Source organism: Colossoma macropomum, unplaced genomic scaffold (assembly GCF_904425465.1).
Source record: "Colossoma macropomum unplaced genomic scaffold, Colossoma_macropomum, whole genome shotgun sequence".
In the NCBI taxonomy this organism is placed as follows: Eukaryota; Metazoa; Chordata; class Actinopteri; order Characiformes; family Serrasalmidae; genus Colossoma; species Colossoma macropomum.
Window position 1 is genome coordinate 15,915,584 of NW_023494790.1, and position 12,474 is coordinate 15,928,057.

General features: G+C 42.2%; 1 protein-coding gene across 1 annotated transcript in view; it reads left to right on the forward strand.

The window, feature by feature from the left end:
* Positions 1–7,268: 7,268 nt before the first annotated feature.
* The window catches only part of mkxa (mohawk homeobox a), a 42,381-nt gene continuing 37,175 nt past the window's right edge, over positions 7,269–12,474 (forward strand). The window contains exons 1-3 of the mRNA XM_036572322.1: positions 7,269–7,372; positions 8,465–8,777; positions 11,305–11,464. Coding sequence (XP_036428215.1) covers positions 8,602–8,777; positions 11,305–11,464 — 336 coding nt within the window. The 5' untranslated portion in view covers positions 7,269–7,372; positions 8,465–8,601. The remainder of the gene's footprint in view (positions 7,373–8,464; positions 8,778–11,304; positions 11,465–12,474) is intronic.

Genomic DNA, 12,474 nt, shown 5'->3' on the forward strand with positions numbered 1-12,474 from the left:
TCTCTCACTTTTTTTCTCATTCTTCTTCCTTTCATTATATCTCATTCTTTTCTCTCTATTTCTTTCTCTTGCTCTCTCTGTTGTCTCGCTCACTTTCTTGGTTTTCTTTCTCCCTCTTTCTTTCTCACTGTTTCTCTTTCTTTCTTTCTTTCTTTCATTCTTTCTTTCTTTCTTTCTTTCTTTCATTCTTTCTTTCTTTCTTTCTTTCTTTTTCTTTCCCTAAATCTTTCTCACACTCTCTGTCTCTCGTTCTTTTCTCTGTCTTTGTTTTCTCTCTTTCTGTCGTGTGTGCTGTCTCTTTCTTACGTCTCTCTCTTTTTTCTTTTGTTCCATCTTCCTCTCTTTCTTTTTCTCAATTTTGATCTTGCATTCTCTCTTTTTTGTCTTTTTCTCTCTCTATCTCTCTTTTCTCTTTTTATTTAATTTTCTTGTTTTTTCCCTATGGCTTTTTCTCTTTTTCTGTCTCTCTCTCACTTTCTCTTTTGCTTTTTGTTTCACTTTTTTCTTTCTCTTTCTTCTCCCTCTCATTATCTCTCTCTGTCTCTTTCTCATTCTTTTCTCTCTCTTCCTTCATTTCTTTCTCTTGCTCTGTCTCTTGTCTCTCTCACTTTCTCCCTCTTTCACTCTCACTGTCTCTCTCACTGTCTCTCTCTTTCTCATTCACTTTTTTCTCACTTTTTCTTTCTTCTCCCTCTATTTATTCATCCTTTCTTTCTTTCTTTCTTTCTTTCTTCACATCTCTTCCTCACACTCTCTGTCTCATTATTTTCTCTCACTCTCTCTTTACTTTCTCTCTTTCTGTCACTTGTGCTCTTTCTCTCATTCTTTTCTCTTTCTTAGTTCTCTCTCCTTCTTTTGTTCCTTCTGACTCTCTCTCTCTCTCTTTTTCTCACTTGCTCTATCTTTCTTTCTCTTTTTAGTCTTTTTCTCTATTTATTTTGTTCTCTCATTTTTTCTCTAACTCTTTTCTCTCTGTCTCTCATTCTCTTTCTTTTTACACAGAGCTGTTGTGTCTGCACATCATGTTCTTGCAATTTCTTTTGTTGTTGTTGTTGTTGTTGTTGTTTTGTTGTGTTTTGCTTTGCTCTGTTGTTTTAGTTTGAGGTCAGACAGTCTGCAAATAGGTTAAAAGCACCCTGTAATACTTTAATATGCCTCTCTCTCTCTCTCTCTCTCTCTCTCTCTCTCTCTCTCTCTCTCTCTCTCTCTCTCTCTCTCTCTCCCTCCTCCTCCTCTCTCTCTCTCTCTCTCTCTCGCTCTCTCTCGCTCACTCTCTTAAATGATTTCATTGCGTCTAATGAATTGTGACGTTCCCATCCATAAAGTGTAAATAACTAGCTGGCCTAACAATAAATAAACAGAGAAATGAGTAGGCAAATACCACAATGTCTGGGTCTGCTTACAGACCTGTCCCCTATAAAGACCTCAACGGGATTAATAAAGCCTGCATTGCTACTGACAGCCTATGCTTATGGTTATGTACTTTATGTAGTTTACTCCATGAGGAAAAGTCACCTGCAGTCCACAGCGTTTCACACACATACACACACACAGGGCATGCCCATGCATGGTGTGTACATTAAACTTGACCTAGATTTATAACCAAATAACTCCATGCTATTACTTGTGTAATATTCTCAATAAACCTGCCAGTTCTGATGTGTTAAGTGATCTCAAACTGGTAATTGAACTGGTATCAGTTTAGCAGTGTAGATGGCAAAGTAGATAAAATATGTGTGCTTTTAGACACAGGCATGAACTTATTTGTCTAGACCGAATACATTAAAGGAAGTCTGCTTTATTAAAGGGCAACGAAATAGAGTTCAATTGTACTGGGTTTTGAAATGGCACAGGTTTCTCTTTAATAGCTTCTCATCACCTTTGTGATTAACACATGCATTGTAATTGCAGACCGTGCAGGAGAAGGTTTTCTGTCTTGCTTATGAACCTGCCTGGGAGCTCTCTATGGCTCCGGACCAAGAATCATATTATCCTTGAGTTTTCATCAGGATGTGTTCGTCGTCTTCTCAGCACCCAATGAGAAGGCTTTAAAAGGGAGAGAGGCACAAATGGAGGGAGTGGAAGAGAGAGGTGAGTGACTGCTGAGGATTATCTAGACTTTTCCTCTATTTTTACAGGTTGCACGCTACGTTAGAGATTGGACCCGGGGAAGACTGCATGAAACTGTAGCTTTCGCCCAGGACGGTTAATCTGAAACTCTAGAGCATATCATTGATCATAAGTAGCAGTTTACTGAATCAACTCAAATACAGACAAAGCACCTCTCTTACTGAAGTTCAGGAATAGAAGCCGTGCTACCCTCTCTCTTTTTTTAGCCTCTAACCCAGCCCAGCCCCATCAACCTGCTTGAAGGCTTGTTAACTACAGAGGTCATGAACCCACCAGCCTTGCAAAGCACAAAGAAAAAAATCTTCAAGGAAAGAACAAACCTGAAAAGATAACAGCGTGCTGAGAACACAGAGCCAAGGGAAACAAAGCACAACACGCGAGCTTCACAGCCGCTGCGGTATTTTAGGAAACACTTTTTAAAGGTAAAATAGGACTAAAGAAAGGAAGGAGACGGGTGGGAAAATGCACAAAAGGCCTAGTACTTAATTAGGCTTGCACAATGCAGCGTGCTTTCCAGCTGAACAAGACACTAATGCCATTAACTAGGCAGTAATGCTTATGTGTGAAAACTCACAACATATATATTTGGTCCATATATATATATATATATGGACCAAAACACCTGGCTTGCAATCAACCTTCCGTCCCTCATTTACCAATATCTTCCAAAGTTTTTTCTCTTAAATTTGTTCTTGAGAAAGGCCCTAGGAAAAAGTCTATGTCAGATTCATGACATGTTCTTAAACCACAGAATTGTTTGCACCTTTGTGCTCTTGAGTGTGTGTAGATTCCAAATAAATAAATAAATAAATAAATAAATCCCAAATAAGAAAACATTGGTGAGTCAGAATCTTCATGAAAACTGCGTTAAGTGGGTTTTAAGAAGAAATTTCTTTGTAAGAATGGTCAGTGAATGAGGCCCAATGCTCTTTGCAGGCCACTGGAGTTTAACCACATCAAACTCATCAAGTCATGTCTTTATGTACCTTGCTTTGTGCACAGGGCCACAGTCATACTGGAACAGCAAAGGGCCTTCCCCAAACTGATGCCACAAAGTTGGAAGCATATAATTGTCTTTAAATGCTGTAGCCTTAACATTACCCTTCACTGGAACTAAGGAGTCTAACCCACACCATTATCCCTCCTCCACCAAACTTTACTGTTGGCACTATGCCTTCTGTTAGGTAGCATTCTCCTGGCATCCACCAAACCCAGATTCTTCCATCAGACTGCTAGAAAGTGAAGTATAATCCAGTGATGCTGTGCTTTACACCTCTCCAGCCAACACTTGGCTTCGCACATAGTGATGTGCAGCTGCTCGGCTATAGAAACCCTTTTCCATTTTAATTCATTTTAAATCATTTCATGATATGTGTTTCTCTTTTGTTATTTCTCCAAATGTTTAAAGCAGTTTAAAACAGTGAATCAGTTTTAACAATCTCTATTAGGTGTAATTGTTCACCGGCCATCAGCTCATTTTTATTTTCCACAAAAAGGCGATTGAGTTTAACAAATCTGTCTGTGGCTTTTTTAAATGGGCCTAACAGAGCAACCTTCACTTTCTGCCCTCATCCCATATAAGGCCTGCGGCGGGTGTGAAAATGTCAGTTTAAATGAGGGAGATATTAAAGGCTCCAGAAAAAAAAAAACTGTAGAGAGGGGCAATCAAGAAGGCTTTGAGATTTTAATGAGAAGAGGTGTAGACATGGCAGTAATTTCAGGAAATGAGCAACCTTTGACCCCAGTCGCTCTGTGTGTGAGAAAGAGAGGGAGAGACTGTATTACTGCCAGCACAGGAAAGGCATTCCTAAATATAGCACATTTATAGTGCACTTTGAGTACAGTGTTGGAAAAAGAGGTGAAATCGTGTAACAAATCTTTGCAGACGCTATCACTAGCTTTCACTCAGAAAAGGCCTTCCAGCATCTAGCACGCTACTTTATAAAACATCTTGAGTCGCGGTCAAACCCTAGTGTGTACTGTAAGTGGTGTTTTATTTATTTTGCGTAAACACTTAATTGTCGTTTTATGCAGATGCTTTTGCAGCAGCAGTTCACATAAACCCCCTGAGCAATGTTCCAGAAAGAAACACCAGAAAAAGTAATGAAGAACGAAGCCCAAAAGCCTAATGACTAACACTCCTCCTGCCTCGCATACACCTCCCGATGGATCACTGCAAACACAACACCACCACGCACGCTGAGTTAAGAAGAGAGAGATGGTAAGATCTGATAAACTGTTCAGAAAAGCCTCAGGAAGACTCAGATGTGGAGATGAGAGCTTCCAGAGGAGAGTTATGGATGTGAAGTTCATGAAGACTTCAGCTGTGTTCATCAAACAGCCTGGAACGTGTTTCTTAAAAAAAGAAATGGGACAGTTCAGAATTCAAAGACAAATTCTTTCAATTTGACAAATTATCAAGTAACACCGCTAGATGTGCTACAGTTGGAGTTAACTGTAGCAGATGTGCTAAAGAACACAAAGTCCAGACACTGAGCTCCACTCCCTGTGCTCCACGTGCTGCTGCTGAATCCTCCCCAGTGCAGCTGTCAGATCCAGCTCTCTCTGCACATTTCAGTCTCTCTCTCAGTCTTCATTAAATGATACCACCAAAGTGGACCAATCCCTTTCTTTTTTAGGTGCGAGAGATTTGATCCAGTTGAACAGCTTTTACTATAAAAATCCTGCTCTATTCTAATGGTAAGGAAGTAATTCTGTATAGTTTTTTTAATCAGAACACTTTTTACTTTTACTCAGGTATATTTGTGAGGAAAGTAGTTTACTTTTGACTCCACAGTAGCTCAGAATTCCTTTTTTAGGTTCTTCTCTGTTAGTTGAGTTGAACGGATTTACTGTTGCTGGAACTTCTCACTTTGGAGCTTTATCACTTTCTTTTAGACCAGCGGTGTCAAACTCAACAACTAAAAGGGCCATATTAAAAGATCCAAGCAAATCTGTAGGCCAGCTGTGTTTTTTGCCAGAACCCAAACGGGCCATTGTTATACAAAATATGCCAAAACTTCAACAGCAAAAATAGGCAATGAATACTAATTCAAAAATAATTCTAAGTAAAAATAAATTGTTTTAGATATTTTAGATATGTTTAGATATAAAAACTGCCTATTTGCTTGAACTAGACACCAGGCATCTTTTCTTTTTGTGTAACCGCTGACCTATAGACTGTTGTTAGGGGAAGGGGGTTGGAGTGTTGCAGTGCATGTTGGGGGGTGAAAAGGAGGTGAAAAGAATTATGCAGGCTGAAAAAGGACTGTCACGGACCTGACTTGTGCTTGACACATGGGTTTTAGACCAAAAGATTCCTAAAAAGAGAAGAAAAGCTCCTACTAAACTTCAGTTCCTATGCCATCAGATGCTGGATATACTAAAAGGTTTCACTACAAGGACATTGGGGCCTCATGTACCAATATCTTCCTAAGTTTTTTCTTAAATTTGTTCTTGAGAAAGATCCTAAGAAAAAGTCTATGTCAGATTCTTAAATTGCAGAACTGTTCACACCTTTGTACTCTTCAGTGTGTGTAGATTCTGTTCTTGACTAAGAACAAATGTCACATAAAAAACATTGGTGAATGTCAGAATCTTTGCGAAAACTGCATGAGTTTTAAGAAGAATTTTTTTCTTAAGAACGGTTGGTGAATGAGGCCCCAGGTCTTAAAGAGTTTTTTTCATCAAAGTTCTACCTGTTATCGGCTTTTGCTTCTTCTTTCATGACAGTAACAATCCCCGCACTAGAGTGCTGTGTTAGGCTACTCTACCCATTTCCGATGTGCAGAGAAGTGAGAAAAGGCACGAGGGCACATGAGGACATCGGCGGGACAAAACAGTGCGGTTCCCTCACAGATCCCACTGGCAGTGTGAGTCATTCCTGTGTGGCCACCCAGTTCTGATAGACAGGGGACAGTAATGTCACCGGTACTTAGTGGTGGAACGGCTCTGTCTGTTTCTCTCCTCTGCATTGCATTTAGAATGGCGGAGTGAGTCACTTCTCCGTTTCTTCATTAAATAGGTAAAAATAAACCCAAATAAAAGTGGCACTCCAATTAGATGGGGCGTGAGGACACAGGAGCCTCTCTCGTTTCACCTCAGATCCCCAAGCTACAGAAAAAGGGCCCGGACAGGGAGCTCCCTCAGCTAATTTGGGAAAATGAGAGGTTAGCAGAGGCAAATCGATGCAGTAGCAGGACGCACGCAAACACATTTCCCTCTGCACAAAGCATCACATATGGTGCTGATAGAATTCATTAGATTCTATTGGTTTGCTGTTGTTCCTCAAGCCGAACTGGAATAGAAAGTAATTGTAGAGTGTGGTGCAGATGTTTGATGTAGATTTAGCTTGTTCAGTGGACTGATGGCGCTCTCTAAATGTTACAGCAGTTAAAGGGAGGAGTTTGGGGCTTTTCTCTCCTAGCTGCAGGGATTTGGGGTTTGGGAAGGGAATTCAAACTTCCGCTTAAATTCAACCCCTCTGGGTTTCTGTTCTCATTTAATGGCGCTAAAACACAGCACCAGAAATGACTTGGCATATGTTATTAATATCTGATATGAATAGACAATATGTCTATGTCTATGTTGATGTATATTTTTGTTACATTATGTTACTAATGACATTGCATAGTGTACATGCTATTATTTGTGATTTTATATGATATTACTCTTTCTTATGGAAATACAAAGAAATAATAAAACTTATTTTTAATATTTTTACTGCAACAAAATAATAATATAATATAATATAATATAATATAATTTGTGATATTTTTCTTCCTATAAAAAACGCATATTATCATATCATACAATCTGAATTATTTTATGATCTGTAATTAAACCTCATCCTCTTCCAAACCACCTGCTGTTTGAAATGACTTGTTAAATCGCTCTTAAACTCGTGTTAAAATCGCGCTCATTCTCTCTCTGGTCAGACTAAAGCGTCAGTGCGACCCACCACCAACCCCCCCACCCTCTCCCTCTGTGCCCCTGAATCTGTATATCTGATCCTCTGTATGTTCGCGGCGCGCGCCGCCGCTCTGGGAAACACGAGCCTCGCGGCGCGTGCAGGTTCCCGGGCGCGCGGATAAAGCGCGGGGGCGCGCGCACACCGGCTGCTTTTCATTCAGCGCGCGGAGCTGCTGTTGCTGCTGCTGCTGCTGCTGCTGGAGTAGGAGCGCGAGAGAGAGAGCGCGAGCATGTGAGAGGGGAATGGGAGAGCAGACGCAGCACTGCACAGGTAACACACACACACACACACACACACACACACACACACACACACACACACACTGCTTTGTATTAATGCACAATGTTGGACTTGATAGTTTTAAGTTGTACCGGCTCTGAGACTCGCAAAGGGCGTTTGACCGAAGCCCTGCGCACGCTGGCCTGAGTCAACCTGACTGGCTGTGAGTGCCGCTGCTCGTGTTGCTCTTTATTTATACTTATCTATTTGTGTTTTTTAGGTTATTTAAGAATGAAGCAGAACCGTCAGTGCTGAATTAACATTCTGCGCTGCTGATTGTATTAGCACGCGCAGGGCTGCTCTACCGAGCCCTGAGCCAGACTAAACTGCAGTGCTAGTGGTGACCAATGGAAATTCCTTCTAGTCTAGGTTTACGCTCAGTCTCGTTCTGGGAAGCTGGCCCGTTGAGTTGAATATACGTACAGTGTTGTATTAAACCTCCAGTGCTGCATTAACGTGTACAGTCTTTATATCAGTGCAACTGGACTCAAATGACCACTGTGAGTAAGTGCAGTTGTGTAGGTGAAGTTCGCTGTCCACACTAACTTAATCCGGGGTGAATGGTGAGGTTAGCTCTAGTGTTTAGGACGTAGACGAGGAGCTCCGGGTTACGTGGGTAACCGTGAGTTTTATAAGCAGCGTGTTTTGTCGTGTCAGGGCTTCACTTTATTTCAGCCGCGCTCTTAGCTGCGTTTCACAGAACACCGCGCGCACCGAGTGCACGGTCTGATGGTGTTTATCAGGTTTTCCTTGAGCCGTGAACAAGTCGCTCCGTGTGTGCGCGCGTATCAGAGAGAGAGAGAGAGAGAGAGAGAGAGAGAGAGAGAGAGTTTGTGTGTGTGTGTGTGTGTGTGTGTGTGTGTGGGAGAGGGGGGGGGGAGTCTGCACGCGTCAGAATGTTTGATTTGGGTGTCTGATGAAATGTGCCCGCGCGCGTGTAAGACGAGCCCCCATGTAGGCTGCTTTGATAGTCCATAATTCTGGCTCTCGTTGGGCTCTCCTATCATCCAAATCGTGGAGCTGTGTGGAGTCGCGTGCCTGTGTCGTGGACTCCGAGCTTACTCAGTGCTCTTTGCTCCTCAGGACAGGCAGCAGGACTCTGCGCAACGGCGCCATCCAGCAGCACGCCGAGAGCGCGCGCAGGACTTTAACGCAGCAGGGGGAGAGAGGAGAGCACGCGGGACACAGGACGCGGGACGCAGGACTACATCCAGCCAAAGATGAACACGATCGTGTTCAACAAACTGAGCAGCCAGGTCCTGCTCGAGGACAAGGCCAACGAGGTGGAGAGGAGCAGCAGGAATTATCTGGAGGTTCTCGATGGACAGCACGCGGACATCCTGAGCAGCAGCCAGGGCATGAAGGACAGCTCAGCGCTGAGGCACCGGAGACCTGGGTAAGGAGTGAACATAATACCAGCTCATCACCAGTTTACAGTGCGTTTAAACATGAGCTTAATATTAGCTTCACATGCATTCGTATCTCGCTGCAAAACCTCGTATCTCCAAAATGGTAACTTTACAGGAGAAGGAAAAAACCTACTTTACTTTGACTGTAAGTCAATGGAACCAGACTTTTTTTGGGGTCATTTTGGGTCATTTTGTTTGGTCCATTCGTCATGAAATTTACACACAATGTAAAGGGCAACAGGTATTTTCAAATGATGTATATTCAAATGAAGAAATCAAAAACGATGATGTACGAGGTTCCGACAGCAGCGACATATATGTTTCATATGTGTCTAATCGTGATCTTAATCTTATTAGCTTAATTTATGTTCAAACGTGCTTTAGTGTGAGCTAAATATATATGTTTTAGTGTCGGCTAGTGATCGTTAGCGCCCTGTTTAAACGTGTCTCATTATGATCGTCATGTGAGCTTAATACGTATCTAATAAACGCTTAATACGTGCTTAATATGCGTCTCAATATCTCTAATCAAAATAATATATATATAATCAGGCTTTAATGTGTGCTTAATGTGTAACCTTAATTAATGTCTAATGCTCATGTATTAATATGAGCTCAATTACGCATTAATAGGAGCTGAATATGTTTCACATCATACTTCAATTTGAGGACAGCTGATTAATTAATTTATTGAATAAATTAATGAATTATTTGGCTGATTGATTCAAAACAGATACGGTAGATAATGTAAAACGCTTTGGTCAATGAAACCAGAGCGGTGATTTAGAGACATGTTGTAGAAAGAGCTTCATCCGTTCATTCACTCTGAGCATCATGCTCAGAATTTACCTCTCCTATCAGTGAACAGCCACTCAGTTAAAACCTACAGTGAGTTCTACAAAGTTCAATTAAAGCAGCTTATGGTCTCCAACTGACCACTGTACCTGTAACTGTGATGCATCGTAGAGCAGAGGTGTGAAGATAAGCAGTGCTTTGCATCTCCATCTGACATTAATTAACTACAGGGAATATAAATTAATCCAACGAGCGAAATGCGCAGTTTGAGTCTATCTGCATGAAGCGCGCTGATTTACTGCGCTCTCGCTTCTGCCCTTAAATGGCAGGTTGCTCTCGGGCTCCATGTGGTTTGAGTTTACAGCTGATTCGCCTTTTTCTTATCGATAAATGCAATTAAACCTGCATGTGAAACGAGTAATTGCAGGAAATTAATGTCCATCATTTAATAACGCTAATATAATGTTCGTGTTGGTCCAGCGCTGGCCGGCTGGTCTCCTGTTGGTCGTTAATGTGGTCGGTAGCTCGAGCCTGTTTCTAATAAATAAACTTTTCCTTCAGCTCTATGTGTGGTCCAGTCCATCACGCTATTTTGGCAGAGAGGGAGCAAAAAAAGTAAACACGTGATCTTCATTGTACCCCTAAACCCCTTGCGCTTATCGGCGCGCTTCTTGATCTCGAGAGACACAGTAACGAGACGCGATGCTCAAAGATTAGTAGAAAGGCGTAACATGCTACGCAAAATAGCGGCAGTGCGCAAAGGCGCTGCGCTGCGGGTGCGCCTGAGTGAAAGCGGAGTCCGGAGGAAAACAGCGTGGCGCTCCCTCCCCGCGGGGGGAATCACCCCTAATGAAGAAAACGAATCTAAACACTGAGGTGTGTGTCGCAGATACTGAGAACAGGGGGAGAAAAAATGACTCCAGGTTGTTCATACAGATCCGAGTTACAAGGAAAATATTTGCGGAACATGAAGCTCGAGCGGCCTCGGGGTCTGGGGGGATGTGGAGCACGTGCAGCGCAGCTTCAGCGCGAGATAACGGGACAGCGCCGCGGTGCCATACTGACATCTACAGGCTCAGAGCGACACCTGTTTGGAGAGAGTGCAGAGGAACATCAGATCCACATCAGATAAACATCTGATCTCCATCTGATCTCCATCAGCAGCTCTGCAGCCGCAGCCTGATAAAACCAGTTCAACATCCAGCTTCCACACTGAGCTCACTTTCTGCACTTGATAACCTCTTAAACCCTCACATATTCCATCCCTCACACACATAGCTGCACACTTTACGTCTTAGTTTCATAGAAGTCTCAAGAATCGTGATGGAATAATAAACCTGGGGTTTAAGGGGTTGAATGTAGGTCACACTGGTCATTCCTGTCGGCTCCTTTGAGCTACTGAAATGTTCATATTGGTTTAAGAGTTTCTGGTGCACACTCATGCTCAGCGCGGGGCTAGGCTCATTGAGAGCAGAGTGTGTGAGCAGCACATTCATGCCTTTCTTTCTTTCTTTCTTTCTTGTTTAGACGTGGACATTTGGACTTAACTTTGAGTTAATAATGAAATAATTAGTAATAATCTATTCAAATTTCAGTAGAAAGTGAATCAGGTGTGTTTGGTTTGTACACCATATACAGAGAATGGAAAGACTGTAAGCTGGGATTGCTGTAATATATGAGCATTTCTGAAGAGCATCTCTGCTGTGTGTTGTCTGCCAGGTCCAGGCAGGGTGCTGGTAAAGTTCGTCATAAGCGGCAGGCGCTGCAGGACATGGCCCGGCCCCTGAAGCAGTGGCTCTACAAACACCGGGACAACCCGTACCCAACCAAAACAGAGAAGATCCTCCTTGCGCTCGGCTCCCAGATGACCCTAGTGCAGGTGAGCAAGCACCATTCACATGCTGGAGGGTTTCTATAATGGTTTTTTGTTTGTTTGTTTGTTTGTTTTATTTATTTACCTTTTTGTAGAACTTTATGTACTTTTTAATCTCTACATCCAGTTTAGTTCAGTTTTTGGGTCACTGTGGTCACATGGTGTTTGTTACTTTAGAGTTACTTTGTTCTGCATGTGGTAATTCAGAAGAGCTCTCTCTCTCTCTCTCTCTCTCTCTCTCTCTCTCTCTCTCTCTCTCTCTCTACCATTCTCTTTGATTGATTCACTTCCTTTCTCTCTCTCTCTCTCTCTCTCTCTCTCTCTCTCTCACTCTCTCTCTCTCTCATTGTCTATCTCTCCCTTTTCTCTTTCCTCTTTCTCCTTCATTCTCTCCTTCTTCTGGTTCTCTTTTTTTTCTCTCTCTCTTTTATCCTTTTCTTTCTCTTTTCTCTCTGTCAGCTTTCCAACTGTCTTTGTTGCTTTCTCTTCTTCTTTCTCACTCTCCCCCTCTATGTCTGTTTCTTTTACTCTGTCTCTGTCTCTAATTCTCTCTGTCTTTTTTCTTTTCTTGTTATTTCTTTTTCTCTCTCTATCTGTCATTATCCAGCTCTGTCTTTCCTTTTTCTCTTTCATCTTTCTCTTTTATTCCCTCCTCTTTATTTTCTCTGATTGATTCTCTTTCTTTTTCTCTCTCTCTTTTCACCTTCTCTCTTTCTGTCACCTTTTCACTGTCTTTGTTGCTTTCTCTTCTTCTTCTCTCTCTCTCTCTCTCTCTCTCTCTCTCTCTCTCTTTCTATCTATCTATCTATCTATCTATCTATCTATCTATCTATCTATCCGCTCTGCCTACTTCAGCTAATTTCACCTCATCTATTATGTTGAGCTTATAGAACAATACTAGTTCGTGTTCTGTGTTCGTTACATGCTCGTTCCACCGCAGCATACTCAGATCCAAACGGCAGTAAACACCCACAGAGATGCAGCATGCATCCAGGAGCCAAGCAAAGATGTCAGGT